Here is a 16,378-nt window from a genome sequence, read left to right on the forward strand (position 1 = left end):
ATTTCAATGGCGAACTTCATGATCGCGAAAGATCACGGTCAGTCACATCGTTTTACTACCAGAGTGCCATAGACCAGGCTGCAGGGAAGGTAAGTTAATTGATGTTATGCTTTGTCGAAAACATTTGAGTTGAAAACCTTCCCCACCCGTACCTTCACTTCCACAGCCACCATCACCCTTTGAATACTTAGGTGTTTTTTTTAGTTTACCTTGCATACTTAAAACTTTGGGGTCAAATGACTGGTGGAAAAAAAAGACATTGTAGCCTGCCCCCCAGCTCTCCTTCCACTGTCACATTGGCTTTTAAGCAAATGACAGTATCAAATTGTCAAGTGCTCACCAACTTGGGTTCAGCTATTTTTGTTGATGGGAAAGAAACTGATGTCAAACGGTATCAATGCTGCACGTATACAAGACACAGTGGCATGTGTAAGAGTGTGTTTGCCAGACTTTGGCAGAAGTATTATTAGCTTTTGACTAGTTTTGAGTGTTGGTTTGTGTTATTGTCCTGTGACTAAAGGTAGGGGGAAGTGTATTACTGGGTAAGTTAGACTTGTGAAAGGGGTGCTGGATTGATCATCGGCTGTTTTTGTTTTCTTTCTGTTTTTCTCTAATTTCCTCACACCATGCACTGAATTTCAATTTTGCGTTTATTCTTTCATTTCTGTTCTCTCTTTGGTAGTGATTTTTTACCTTACTCTTGTATATTTTTTTTCTCTCAGATGAATTGTTACAGTTTCATTTGAAATGTATTTCTCCCACACAAGTGCATACACACATCCCCCTGCACCCACCACAAACTCACTCACTCACTCACTTGCACATAAATACACCCATGCCTATGCATGCACACACACACACACACACACACACACACACATATGTATGTATATAAATATGTATATATTATATATTGTATTACTCTTTCTCAAAACAGATTTCTCAGTGTGAAATTTCGGCTGCTTTCCTCAAGTAGAGTGTTACTACAGTGAGAGCACTGTCCTTTTTTTCTGCCTGCAAGTGCAAGTGTATTTATTTTCCAATCAAAAAGGATGCTGCACACAAGACCTCAGTTTATCATCTCATCTTAATGACTAGCGTCCAGACCACAACGTAGAAGTCTAGTGGAGGGGAGAAAATACTGGGGAGTAAGGGATTTGAAGTAGTGCATTCAGATTCTCTCGTTTCACAAAGGCTGACACTTTACTAATAAGCCAACAGCAACAACAACAACAACAACACACACACATGCATGGATGCATGCACGCCTGTCTTATTCTGGGATTGACACTCAGATGGGCAGATAAAGAAATGGTATGGTGAGGTGAGAGGGTGGCAGGGAAATTGGTATGCATTGAAGAGCGCTATGTCACACTGTTGTGCACAGTGTGGCTGTCAGTGTAACACAACCCTGTGAAAGAAGTCAGAAAAGGCAAAGAAGTGTTTGTGAATGTGGGGTTGGAAAGGAGAGAGAGGTAGAGAGTGTTTGAACAAGAGAGGATGGGAAATTCTCATTCAGGAGGATAAAATGACTGTTTTGATATACAAAAAAGTTAATTTTATTTTCGGGTTTCTTTTGGGGGTTTTTTAACATAAAAAATCAGGAGGATAAGATGACTGTTTTGATATACAAGAAAGTTAATTTTACTTCTCAGATTTCTTTTGTTTTTTCAACATAAAAAAAACCAGTTTCATGCTGCCTGACTCTCCTACCCTCACCTCCAACCTGCACCAGGGGAGTTAATCTTGAATGCTCAGAGAGGGCTTTGACAACCTCAGTTCCTACCCTTAGTTTTCAAGAAACAGGATTTTTTTTTTCTTTTCCAGCCATGTTTGTGGAGCCAGAAAATGAAGAAAGGGAATAGTGTATAGTGGTGATATGCTCTTCACTCTTTGATTAATCTGTGAAGCCTGTGCATTGTTTATTGTTATCTTTGACAGCCTTCTGTGCGTCTGACACCGGCAGCCATCTTGTATGCGGGACGCAGTCAAGACAAAAGCCACATCCTGGTAAGCCAGCATCTTCATTTTCACTTTTTGAGTTAAATGGTGTCAGTATGTCATTTACATGTGTCACTGTTAATGAAAGATTTCACCTCTGACAAATGAAGGTATGATTTCCACTGGAGAAAAAGTAAGCATATGATATGACAACAGAAACATAAGACATAAGCCGATAAGGACTGCCGGTAATCCAGCGTCTGTTATGAACAAATTTTCTCCTGTATAAGATTTAGGCTTTTCTAAGCCACTCAGTTTCTGTCCAGTGGTTCACACACACTTCAGGTTTACTGATGTTGGTCACAGAATTGTCTGAAATGTGTGCAAAACACTGGCAAAAGACTGAGTGCCTCAGAAAAGTTTTTAATTTAAAACTGGAGAAAATTTGGCAGAAATAAAAAGTGGGGGTATGGCAGGCCTTATATTTATGTGTCCTTTGTCTACCTGGCTCAGCCTGTCTTCAGAGGTGTGGTGCCTGCACCTGTAGGGACTTGATTGTACACACACACACACACACACACACACACACACACACACACACACACACACACACACACACACACACACACACACACACACAGATAAAAATAGTAGCAAAAATTGAAAAAATAAAGTAACGCAGGCACGTGATCATCATTAATAAAGGTACATTTTGTTTCTCTCCAATCACAGCGCAGTGCCCAGTACTTAAGCAAAGAACTTCCAGTACGAATTGCTCACCGCATCGCGGGATTTCGTAATCTTCCATTCATTGTTGGGTGCAACCCTACCATTCTACAAGTGGTATGTACAGTTTATATAGTGTTTGTGGGCGAGTTTGTTAACAAGAAATTCTTTTCGAGAAAAAGTTTTACGTCTTAAACTTAAAGCTTGCTTTTGTGTGTGAAATATGTGTGTGTGTACTTGAATGTTATATGTATAAATCCATTAAACAACACCTTTTAATCGCAGCATTAATGATTAATAGTCCGGCACAAGATATTACTGACATGTACTTGGTGTGCATTAAGTTTTTAATCCCGGTTACAGACCTTAGGAAACAAGATGGATTTTTTTTTTTTTTTTTTTTTTTTTTTTATAAAGATCAGCAATGCATGTTTAATATTGATGATTGAAAAACATATTGTTTCATTTGGGCATGCAATAAATGTCATGATGCATAAGTGTGTAACATTACCAATAGATTTGTTTGGCATGCAATATAGGTATGAATTTCTTTTTTCTTTCTTTTTCTATCAGTGCAGTATATTTTTCGATGGTACAGCATAGTACTGACTTCTTTTTTTTCTGATAAAATAAACGTGGTTTTTAATCTGAAAAAGAACTGTCACTGAATGTCAGATGGATAATCAAGTGTTTTATCCACTGATCATATTTTGAATTAGATATTAAATGTATATTCAGTGTCTTTTTCAGCGAGAATATTTGTATTTATATCATTTTCTTGATTGATCGTTGCAGCATGAGTTGTACATCCGGGCATTTCGCATCTTGTCAGACTTTCCTGTGGTAAGTTTCTCTTGTAATTTGTATCAGTGTCAGTTTGTTTTGTTTTTATCCAGTGTTTGTTATCAGACACAAATTTATATTGATACAGTGAATCTGGAGTCTATGATGAGCATGCATTTGTGTGCGTCTTTGTGTATGGTAAACCTTTTGGTATTTTTGTTTTATCACCAGTTGCAAGGTTTATAGCATATTTCTTCAGAAACATGACTTAGCAGAATGACATTTTTAAAATCAAAATTTCTGTTAAACCAAAGAAAAAAAAGGGTGTGGGGGGGGAGGGGGGGGGAGGAATGACACATATCCTTGATAAATGGCTCACCTATAGTTTTGATATTTTCAAAAATTATTTGTGACTTAGTTTATCATCTCAAACTGAGGATTCACCTCTCTCTCTCTCTCTCTCTCTCTCTCTCTCTCTCTCTCTCTAATATGTATGCATAGAAATAATATAATAAATATATGTTGCAATATAGGACACATTTTTATGTAATGCATAATCTTGCATCGTACAACTCACTACACTGTGCACACTCCACTCACACAATTCATTCAGTAACACTAAACACTACACACTCAACAACAGCCATCCTCACACACAGAGCCTCTAAGTTCTAACATAGGTCAGGGAAATGTTTGGCAAAATAAATGTCTTGAGACTGTTCTTTAAATTCACTCAGAGTTGAGGCGGCAGTGAGTTCCAAATTCCGGCAGTGAAACTAAAACCACATTCCCCGACTGCCTTTAACATTTCGGAAGTTTTAAAAGCTTTTCACTGGAAGATGGAAAAGTAGAAGAAGAATGGTATGTGGAAAATGGAGCGCATAGATGCACATATATAATATATAATATATATATATGTTGTAGATCATGAACCATGAGCAGGAAGAGAAATACTCAGAGACGCTGAGAGGATTGTTGGACGACCACAAGGACGTCGTCACTCTGCTGGCCGAGGGTTTTGCTCAAGTCCGCAAGCACATCACGGTCAGTGGGGATTTGTTTTGTTTTGTTTGTTTTGTATTAGTTTTTGTCACAGCAAGAATTATGGGCTGTTCTTCCTGGATATAGCGTGTCACCACAGTAGACGCACCCGATATTTTTTTGTATGTTTTGTATTGTTTTACTACTTTTTCGTCACAACACATTTCTCTGTGTGAAATTCTGGGCTGCTCTTCCTGAATTATGGCATGTCACCACAGTAGACCCATCCGATATTTTTGTTTGTATTGTATTACAACTTTTTCGTCACAAGAGATTTCTCTGTGTGAAATTCTGGGCTGCTCTTCCTGGATATAGCATTTTGCCACAGACAGTAAACCCACCCTGTTTTTGTTGGGGGTTTTTTGTTTGTTAGTTTGTTTTTTTAATTACTACTTTTTTGTCACAACTGATTTCTTTTTGTGAAATTAGGCTGCTGTCAACTGGGAGAGCGCGTTTCTACAATACAGCGCCATCCATATTTTTTCTTTTGTGTCTTCAAGTGTATTTGTTTTACTGTGAAAGTGGAATTTTCTACAGTTTTGTCAGGACAACCCTTTTGTTGCTGTGGGTTCTGTTACATGTGTTAAGTGCTTGCTGCACATGGGACCTTGATTAATCGTCTCATCAGAAAGGCTGGGTTTTTTTAGATCGGGAATTGCTGTGCTTGTATTGTTATTTTCATGTTTAATTCTTTCTCTGTTCTTTTTGGGGGGTTTTGTTTTCTTTTTTGTTTCAGGGTTGTGTTGTTGTTTTTCCCAGTGTATATCTGATCTTGGTTTTATGTGTGTTTGTATATGTGTCTAAAAGTAAAACTTTGAATAGTGCAGAAGTGTTTAGAATTATGATGTAAATAATGCATTACGTTTTATATGTTTCTTTGCTTGGTTTGTTATGATTAAAACCCATGTGATTAATGAAAATACTTGGAAATATTAAAGATTTTATCACACACACACACACACACACACACACACACACACACAATACACACACTACACACACACACACACACACACACACACACACACACACAAGAGGCAAGCACACACACAAATACACACACACATGCATGCACATATGCACATGCACACCCACACACACACACACACACACACACACACACACACACAGAGGCAGATACATGCACATACACACATGTATACAAATACACTCACTCACACACACACACACACACCCTACCTTTCTGTACATTTATTGAAAGAAGTATGACTGAGACTGAGTGTTTTAGAGAATAACGCGTTTCATTTTAAAAGATATACCAAAACATGTTTCCTGTCTGTTCACCAGGACGAGAATCTGATACGTTCCTTCCTGGACCGGACTCTGACCTCGCGTCTGGGCATCCGCATGTTGGCTGAGCATCACCTGTCCTTACATGACGAACGGGTGGGAACGATAATTAATGAGTATCCTGATTAAATTGAACCATCCCAGTGATAACGAAACCAAAGAGCAATGAGGCTAGGGGAGTAAAGGGTTAACAAACAATAAAGAGTGGTAATCGTTTCATGGCGAACGGGTGGGAATGATAATTAACAAGTATTCTGATTGAATCAAACTATTCCAGTAATACGAAACCAAAGAGCAGTGAGGCTAGGAGTTGGAGATTAAAGGATTAACAAACAATAACGAGTGATTACTCTCTCCATGTACATGGTACACAACTTCAACCAGTGCTGCTTATGCTGCCAGTTCAGCAGGCACACAGGTAAACAAAAGGTACCTTTGAACAAACCCAGACTCTTAATTCTGTGTGGCATATTCACGATTAAAAGGCTATGCCAGTCTTAAATAAAAAGCTGGTTGTATTTGCACATTTCTTCTGCCATTGCTGCTGTGTGCACATGTCGAATGATTGGTTAAAGGACAAGCACAGAGCTTCCTTTTTTGACAGAGAGTCTGGGTTTGTTCCAATGTACCTTTTATTTACCTGTGTGTTGGCTGAATATGTTTATTATTTATTATCCCAGTGATAACAGATGTATTATTATAGAAATAAGAATGATACATAGGATCTATCTTGTGTCTCCAAGCGCTTATTTCATATGATTAAGACAAAGGAATATGATAAGTAGAAAAAAGCTTTCATACAAACCTGCTAAACTACTATTTGAATAATTGTGAAACCTCCCTCACAAGACACACTCTTCACCCTCATCCTCCGCACACACACATCATATGTCATAAGTTATAAACTTTTGCACCAATGATAAACAGGAATGCATTCTGTTAATTTAGATTATGTTAAAACATGTTAAACCTACAGAATAAGTAAGCTGATATTAAGCATATGGAATTTTACGCAAGTATCATGAACCATACTATATGACCAGTTTCATCCATTTCTTACAATTTCAGTTTGTTATGGAATCATACAGTCTCTATATTTTCCTGTAAAATTGTTGATAGTAAGAAGAGATTAACATTTTGAATAACTGCACCTGTATTGCATCGAAGAAGATGACAAATGTTGGGTTTTTCAGCCTGTGGCCGGCTTCTACCCAGAGTTGAGTGTGCTTTGGGCATAAATGGGGAGACTGAGACCACACAGTCGAGTGTCATCCACTTCAAGGATGCGTCTTTGGGTGTGTTTCTCTAATTACCTGACCAACACTGCAAGTGTCTTCTCTCTCGGGCCTGGTTAACGCTGGGATATCATTATGACACGAAGCGTAAAGTACAGCCTTGTCACACAGTCCCAAACCAAAATGGATCTCCATAGCAACATCATCATCGTCATCCTCCTCCTCCATGAACATCAATATAAACATATATAAACAATATAAACAGTCCCAAAGTCTACGGCCATTCATGCCCTGCTCTCATGGTGACCTCAGTTTCGATACCCCTCCACTTCTGTGCTTGGGGTGAGTCCTGTCAATGTCTTCAGTGTCTGCAGATTCATGGGGGGCTGTTGTTTGAGGGATGAGGTGGCGGTCTCCACTCTGGGAGGGACGCTCACTCAGTCTGGCTCCGTGATTAAGTCATCATTGTCGTTGGTAGGGGGCTTTGTAGGTGGTGTCCTAAGTACATTAAATCAGAACAGGCACCATTGAACACCACCGAAGTGACTCAGCAGCAGTGCAGGGTCTCCTCTGGTGTGTGTCCTCCTGGCGACCTAACATTGATGGTTCTCTGCAGACTGCCGATGCTGGAACTGTGACGGACGAACCCGGGTGTGGCCGTGTATAGGGGGAATCTAAATGAGTGGTGTGGGAGTAATGCCGCTGAAACGGTGCAGATGATGGGGTAGAACAAAAAAAAAAAAAAAAAAAAAAGATGGCAAAGGTGGGGGGTTTTTGGGGGGTTTTTTGTTTCAAGATTTCAAGCAGGACACTCCCCTTTTTCTGTGCTTCCTGCATCAGAAGTGACCCAGGAACCCTTTGAGTTCCTCTGATGTTTTTTTTGTTTTTTTTTGTTTTGGCAAGTATTTGCATACATGGAGACTGTGTAACATAATCATTTGGGTGTTGGACTTCTGATCCAGTGTTCACCAGCAATCAGGGTTCAAGGGCCCCCCCCGATCCCCCCCATTTCAGCATGTAGTTGTGTCCTTGGGGGAAAAGCTCTTCAGTCCAGTTTCCCTCAATCCTTCCACCCAGGTTGTGAATGGATACCTGAAAAGAGGGCGCTAGCTAGCGGGACAAAGGGGAGGTTACCTACTTCCGGGAGGTTATTGGCCGTAGTACTTTCGTTTTCTCCGCATAGGCGGATAGCAGTTTGCACAGGACAGGAATGTCAGACCCCTGCCGGAGTCTGCACTAGTTGGGTCACGGTAAGTATGTTATTTAAACGTAATTTTAGATAGAAAATTTCCTTTAGTCCCCGCATTTCTGTCGGAGCCCTAAACATGGTGTTGTTGAAACTTCTGCCCATAAAAGGCTATGGGAGCTGTGAGTTTTAACCTTGCAGTTAGCAGTTTGTAAACTGTGCTGCGTAAATCATGGAAACAGTGTGCGTCATCAGTTGAGGTACCCCCTGAAAAAAAGAGAATGTTTGCTGATTATATGTGTGGAGAATGAAAACAGTCTCACACCATAAAAGCCCACTCGTGGATAAGAGTGAAAGCGGGAGTTGCAGCCTTTAAACGCAGAAAGAGAAAAAAATGAAGTCAGTTGCTGTGATGGCCTAGAGGTAACGCATCCGCCTAGGAAGCGAGAGAATCTGAGCGTGCTGGTTCGAATCACATTATCAGCCGCCGATATTTTCTCCCCCTCCACTAGACCTTAAGTGGTGGTCTGGACACTAGTCATTCAGATGAGACAATTAACCGAGGTCCTGTGTGCAGCACGCACATAGCGCACGTAAAAGAACCCACGGCAACAAAAGGGTTGTTCCTGGCAAAATTCAGTAGAAAAACCAAGTTCGATAAGAAAAACAAATGAAACTGCACGCAAGAAAAAAAAAAGAGTGGTGCTGTAGTGTAGCAATGCGCTCTCCCTGGGGAGAGCAGCCCGAATTTCACACAAAGAAATCTGTTGTGATAAAATGAAATACAAATACAAAATTTGACATGGTTTCTTGTATTCTGCTGCATAGAGAAAAGAAGTGAATGGAGAAGAGGTATTACATAATCAGTCTTTTTTTTTGTTGTCTTTTTGTCTTTTGTTGTTGTTTTTTTGTCTTTTTTTCTGTTCGCACTTGCTTTCTGGTAAAACACATTTTGTGTTCATCAAAGCGTTTTTTTTTTTTTTTTTTATTATATTTGATAATTGGGTTGGATTCACACTGCAGTTTTTAGCATTCTTTCATTTGCACAGCTAATAAGAAGCAGTTGTGCTCGGCTTTTGCTGGGAAGCATGTGTAGAGCAGACATTAGGTAACCTGAGGAATATACATTAAAAGTGGGTGGAGTCCTTAGACTGATTCAGAGCAACTGAAGCCACAGTGCGTGTGACCATTGGCCAATGAAATTGTTCAGCTCAGAGTTTGGCATTGACATCAGAGTAATATACTTTGTGATTGGCCAAACGCCCACGTTTTAAGGCATGGATCTTCAGTTGTATTTCCGGATGTGTCCACACATAATTTAGAGGGAAAACACTATATTTTTCTGTGTTTTTCCACATCCGTATGGCATGGAAGCCTGCCAAGGCTGTAAACGCCCCAGGATTGATGTGAGGCCGATGCTTGCAGTACTTTTTATGGAGTAAAAGGACAAAACTTGCCCTGCGTGGACAAAATTAGGCCTTTCAGCATTTTTATGTACTTAGAGATAGGCATAAGTTTACAGTTTGGCCAACAGCAAAGTGAGAGTTGTATGATCATTGGGTTAGAACTCTACTGCAATAGGAATTCATTTACAGCTTAGTCTTTTGTAAACAACCATGACTCTCAAACTAGGAGGCAAGACTGCACTGGCTCTGTGTGCTGCAGGCTTGGGGGCTGGTAGGCCTTTGGGGACCATCCCCATTGCTGACTGTCCTAAAGCCATCTTGGCTGAGAGAAAGGTACTCTCCACCATAATCAAATTCTAGCCCAGATAGACAGAACAGCAGTTGCCTCCACTACTATCCTGAGGTCTTGATTGGACATGACTGAATACCATCCATATACATACAGATTGCATGCTGTCGGTTTAGTCAGAAATTAGTGTGCTGAAAAGCAAAGAGCACTGCTGTTGTTAGTCTTCCAGGTGATAGTTTTTCTTTTCTTTGGTGTGTGCATCACACAGGCAGATCCAGTTTGAGAAGTGCATGAATTTATTACTACTGATTCATTGAGTTTTGTTTAAATTAAAATGTGCGCTTGAGAAGGTGACCGTGATTCGCTGCAAACTGTAACACCAGTTTAACACTGGACAGTCAGTTCATGTTGTTGATCTCATAACAAATCTGAAAACATTACTTGTGCTAATTTGTACTTTGCCTTTCTTTTTTTTCTTTTTTTCCTTTTTTTATACTCATTTGCCTCATGCATTATCTTTCATTTTATTATTTCTTTACTTATTTGTTTATTTTGTTTCAGTTGATGTTAATATCTTACACAAACCTAGAGTAAGCTATCAGATCCTGAGTGGAATGTTTGGAATTATGTGAAAGTTAGGCATCTGCTCTTTTTTTTTTTAAATGCATATGTGTTGTAGCACATATGGATCAGACTTTACACTTTGACACCTTAAAACTTGCTCAGCTGACATTTTTTGCAAGCACAGTTCTTGATAATAACAGCCAGATGGTGTTATTCATAAAATAAGATAAGTTTTATAGTTTTTGAAAATGTAAAAGAGTGGAGTTTATGGCCAGAGAGCACAACCTTGTACACTGGTTAACTGTTACAAAGGTGAACATGGAACAGTTTTTAAGTAGTAGTGAATTTGATCTTGCTGAACAAAGTGACGCAATCCCAAGAGAAGTCCAAACACAGATAGTGACTGATACATGTGACCTTTGGAGCTTAGTGCTATCTCAGTGAGGTGACAGGCCTTCACTGACCATCTGACCTGTGGAGCTCAGTGCTGTCTCAGTGAGGTGACAGCCCTTCACTGACCATCTGACTTGTGGAGCTCAGTGCTATCTCAGTGAGGTGACAGCCCTTAACTCTTTCCGGATGAAGGAATGCTCACGCATTCCTACACAAAAAGTATTAGGTTTCGGACGAAGGAATGGAATAGCATTCTACGAAAGTAAAATTCCATCATGCACTGTACACGTGATTTTGTGATTAGCCAAGCAGAGTGCGCTATTCTGGGTCACTCCACAATCGAACCGTATGATTGGTTAATATGGGATGTGTGGCCTGTCTCGCACACACGCTGACAAAGTCACTGACCAGTTGTCTGCTCGTGTGCCCGCCTGTTAGCAAAGCGGCCTCTTCTCGGAATGTTGTGAAGCGAACAAGGCAGTGACAGCAACATTTTAGGGATGCTGAAGTACTTGAAATGCTACAAACTGAAGGGTCGGACATTGAAGAGGTGGATGATGACGAAGAAGAAAGCCAATTTAATGCAGAAAGCGAGCATGGGTATGGTGATTCGGGGTGAAAAATTGGCAGTATTTTCTACATATGGCAAAACTGTAAAAATAAGATGAGAAATTTGATTTTTTTTACATGTAATAGCTCAACACGTAATAAACCAGTTCTGAAAGTTTCATTTTCTTACACAGTATTTTGTATGTTTTGTAATTTTTTTCCTAATCCTTACAAATGGGCCGTCTGTGGGGAAAAGCAAGGGAGAAAACTTGTCGTCCCGAGTGAGTTAACTGACCATCTGACTTGTGGAGCTCAGTGCTATCTCAGTGAGGTGATAGCCCTTCACTGACCATCTGACTTGTGGAGCTCAGTGCTATCTCATTGAGGTCACAGCGCTCTCCACTGAGGAGCGGACTTGTCATCAGCAGACAAGGGGTTGATGTCAAGCAATATCATCATTGGTGTGCATAGAAAAAAACATAGTCCCCGGGGCGACAAACTCTGATCACCATTTAGAGTTTTATGCTGAACATGTTCAGTTTGATTTTTTTTTTTTTTTTAAAGCAGGTGGCTTGCTATCCTATTTGTTTTGCTTCCCACTGGCCCCGCCCCCCACCCCACCCCCAACCACCCCCTTTTTTTTTAAATTAAATTTTTTTTTTTTTTGAAGCCATTTAAAATTGGGGAACAAGCTGCGGCATGAAGCATGTAGAGTTTTTTTCTTTCATTCTTTCTTTCTTTTTCTTTTTTTTTTTCATGGGTGTGGCTATAAGTTCTGGATTTAAAACAAAGCAGCATTGCATACGTGTACAGGGGACCCGTGATTTTCTTCTTCTTCTGCATTCAACTCTGTATTCAGTTTCAAGGGGGCTGTTTAAGCATGCAGATTAGCCTATACACGCTGCACTGCATCTGCAATTAATACAAAATAGAAATTTTAGATCCATCAAATGAAAGATCTACAGGCCCTCTTGATGCTTTTGGTAAATTGGTTTAAGACTGTTGATATGGAATCATAATTAAAACTTGTCCCCAGTGACACAGTGATTGGAGAATGCGCAAATAATATTTTCCGAAAACACAGAGTGGTCATTGCTTGGTCCATGAGACTTCATCTCCCAATTGAACACACGCATACAGAGAGAGAGACAGAGAAACACACACACACACACACACTCTCTCTCTCTCTCTCTCTCTCTCTCACACACACACACACACATATGCACTACATCTGCAAATATAGTTCCTAGGTTAGTTAATTAAGCACTTTAGACTTTTCAGAACAGAACAGATTTTAGCTTGAGAGTGTGTGTGTGTATGTGTGCCTATTGGATTTGAGAGAGATGTGGTAACTGATTCTTAAACATGTGTTCTGTTGACTCGATTGTGTGCAGTGTGCAATGGAAATAGTAGGTTGTTTGTTTTTTTTAAATATTTGACATTTACATTGATATGTGCACAAATAAAAAAGGACTTTTTTTCCAGAAAAAAAACAACAATTAAACTTCATGGCTTGAAACAAGAAAGATTTTAGACTCGCATCCTCTGGTGCTTTATTTTATTTTTACAAAAAAAGAAAAATGAAAAAGAAAAGATAATACTACAACTTTATAGCACTTAAAAACGTCTCCAAGCAAATGTCAGTCAGACAAAACACACACACAAACGCACACAAACACACACATGCAACTCAAACATGCATGAAAGAAATAGATATATGGAACATGATACGGTAATGGATTGGTAAGGTTTGCTTTTTATCCTTCAGCTGAACAAAAGCAAGAATATCGAATGATCATTTTTGGTGAGAAAGGAAAATACAGCATTAATCAATTAGCAAAGAAAAATTCGATTAATAGGCTTTTATATACTTGTAAAACATTTTTTTGTGTTCTTTTGCATTAAATAAACACATGTATAAGTATGTGACCCTGGCCTTTAATTATTAAAATTCGCTTTAATTATTTATTTATTTAATTATTGCTACATTGCTACAAAGTGAAAACTTGTCTGGATTCTTACCCTCACAACCGTCCTCGTCCTCATCGCTTTTCATGAGGAAGGTGAATCACCCACAAGCTGCCTGCTGTGGTGAAGTGGTTAGCACTGCAGACTTACGGCTAGGAGGACAAAGGTTCAATCCCAATCACAGGCAGGTTTTGCTCAGCCTGTGGCTGGCTCTTACCCAGAGCTGAGTGTGCTTACGGCTCAAACGTGAAAGTCTGGGACTGCACAGTTGAAAGATATCCCACTTCTCGGATGATGCATCTATGGGAGTGTTGTTCAAATTCTCCTGACTGACATTGCAGGTGTCGCAGCCTTCTGATTCCCTCGCATCTTTTAAATCTCGTCTCAAAACTCACCTTTTCCTTCAGCAGTAAGTTCAGTTGTGGCAGGTCCACTTCCTTTGCGTTAGCTGTGCTTGACTATATGTGTATACATATGTATGTGTACATAACTACATGCATGTATATGAATGTGTATTGTGTGTGCATGTGTTTATGTACGTTTGTGCCTGCCTATGTGTGCGTATGTGTTAGGGTAGCTGTTACTTACACATGTATGTTAAAATGTATGTATGCAGTGTGTGTGTGTGTGTAGTCACATTTTGGTGTGTGTATGTAACATAGATATAATGTTTTATGTTAACAAAAGCGTTTTTGTAAAGCACCTAGAGCAGATTTCTGGATAGTGTGCTATATAAGTATCCATTATTATTATTATTATTATTGGCCAGGATATATTAAGAGAGTATACAGTCTTGTCATGTGGTCCCAAACCTAAATGGACCCCGTGGCAGCATCTGCGTCACCCCCATCATCCGTCACATAGTCATTGAAGTTACAGAAAGCCTGTGGACTGCCGACACTGAGACTGCGCCAGATGAACCCAGGTGTGGTTATGTATCAGGGATTCGCAGTGAGCAGCATGGTAGGAACGACACTGAAAAGGCGCAGATCATGGGATGGCAAAAAAAAAAAAAAAAAAGAAGAAGAAGAAGAAAAAAGAAAATTAAATAAAATGTAAATTACAGAAAACAAAATGTCTCAAATTCCCAAATCACACACACACACACACACACACACACACACACACTATGTAAACCTATATCTGTATTATACAAATTCTTATAGGAGCAAGGGTTGCTTTCTGTTCCAGCCGAACCATGTGGGAATGGTCAACGTGGCTTTCTCCCCCCGCAGGCTGATTGAAAAGAAAGGGCAGTTCGTCAAGTAAGTCTGGCCACTTGACGGAGTCATCCGTTCAAGCATTCACCTTAAATGTTTTAATTCTCTCTCTCTCTCTCTCTCTCTGTCTCTCTCTCTCTCTCTCTCTTTCAGCCTCTTTTCTCTTGTGTTCTGTCCTTCTAGCTGTGTGAGTGTGTATTCTGCCATTCTGTGAGTGTGTTCGTTCTCCACTTTTTACTGACAGTGATTCCAGTGGTGGTGGGGGGGGGGGGGGGGGGGGGGGTTATGTGAGTGGATGTGGGTGTTAATTATTGTGCATGCACGTGTCTTCAGTCTCAAAGTGTCCCATGATAAAGGCTGATAGTTAATGAGAATAAAAAATGATCCTTAGATTGGAGAAGATAAAATCAGCCAAGTATTCATAGAATGATGTGCTGAATCCAGTCTGACTGCAGACCACAAGAGGTGGAAGAAGGCACTCGTCTTCACACCACAGGAATTCCCCTGTCAGCCTACACTCGCACACGCATGAAGGTATGCTCACATGGCCAGCAGGGCAATTAGCAACAGTGATAAAGTGGAGTGATGGCCTAGAGGTAACACGTCCGCCTAGGAAGTGAGAGAATCTGAGTGCGCTGGTTCGAATCACGGCTCAGCCACCGATATTTTCTTCCCCCCTCCACTAGACCTTGAGTGGTGGTCTGGATGCTAGTCATTCGGATGAGATGATAAACTGAGGTCCCGTGTGCAGCATGCACGTACCGCACATAAAAGAACCCATGGCAACAAAAGGGTTGTTTCTGGCAAAATTCTGTAGAAAAATCCACTTCAATAGGAAAAACAAAATAAAACTGCACGCAGGAAAAAATACAAAAAAATGGGTGGCACAGTAGTGTAGTGACGCGCTCTCCCTGGGGAGAGCAGCCTGAATTTCACACAGAGAAATTTGTTGTGATAAAAAGAAATACAAAGTACAAAATGATTCATGGAATACAGACAGGAATTCCAGCTGCATATAACCTTTTGTGCAAGTGGGGGAAAGAAGTTTTGCTTTCATTTAAAAAAAAAAAAAAAAAAGCTCAGCTTTTTGTCGATGTAATGCTTTAAAAGTCACATACCACGAGAAAAAAGAAAAAAGGAATTCCAACTTCTGCAATTTGATTGGAGCAGTACTAATTCTATGCTATTGCTCTTATCTTCCCTTTTTATTCTCTTCTTTTTTTTTCCTCTCCAATTGTGATTCTCTGATTTCCTGATCTACCAAGAAGAATAAAAAAATAAAAAAAAAAGAGAAAGGCGCTTGCTTCAGTTAAATGAAAAGCAGCTTTGCTTGCTGGCCAAGGTCAAAAAGACTATGGACTAGAACAGAGGCTTGATGATGATTGGATGAATAGTTTCTTCAGAAGCTTTTTATTGGCTGTCTTCCACTTCCGTTCTCTGCTCTGTACTGAATTTCAGAGAAAGCAACCTGCGCTTGAATTTTTCTCCTGCGCTTCCACGACTGGGTGAGTCGCACATCTTCTGTGCCTTGTGTCATGTGGACATCAAGATTTCCAGCAGAGGAAAGACTGACCCTGAATGTCGAATGTCGTGTGCAAACAGCAAAACATGAATCCTGTGCTGTTTCTGCCGGAACCTCATCCAACATCACACACACACATACATATGCATGCACGCACACATGTGCGCGCGCGCACACACACACACACACACATACATATGCACACATACACACACACAAACACACACACACACACATTCACACA

General features: G+C 40.1%; 1 protein-coding gene across 1 annotated transcript in view; it reads left to right on the top strand.

Moving 5' to 3' along the window:
- Positions 1-16,378, top strand: part of LOC143288054 (branched-chain alpha-ketoacid dehydrogenase kinase-like) — a 41,094-nt gene that overhangs the window by 338 nt on the left and 24,378 nt on the right. Inside the window, exons 1-7 of the mRNA XM_076596320.1 lie at positions 1-89; positions 1,942-2,010; positions 2,674-2,784; positions 3,463-3,510; positions 4,375-4,494; positions 5,800-5,898; positions 14,584-14,657. The exon at positions 1-89 is cut by the window's left edge and continues 338 nt beyond it. Coding sequence (XP_076452435.1) covers positions 1-89; positions 1,942-2,010; positions 2,674-2,784; positions 3,463-3,510; positions 4,375-4,494; positions 5,800-5,898; positions 14,584-14,657 — 610 coding nt within the window. The remainder of the gene's footprint in view (positions 90-1,941; positions 2,011-2,673; positions 2,785-3,462; positions 3,511-4,374; positions 4,495-5,799; positions 5,899-14,583; positions 14,658-16,378) is intronic.

This window comes from Babylonia areolata, chromosome 12, assembly GCF_041734735.1.
Source record: "Babylonia areolata isolate BAREFJ2019XMU chromosome 12, ASM4173473v1, whole genome shotgun sequence".
Lineage (NCBI taxonomy): Eukaryota > Metazoa > Mollusca > Gastropoda > Neogastropoda > Buccinidae > Babylonia > Babylonia areolata.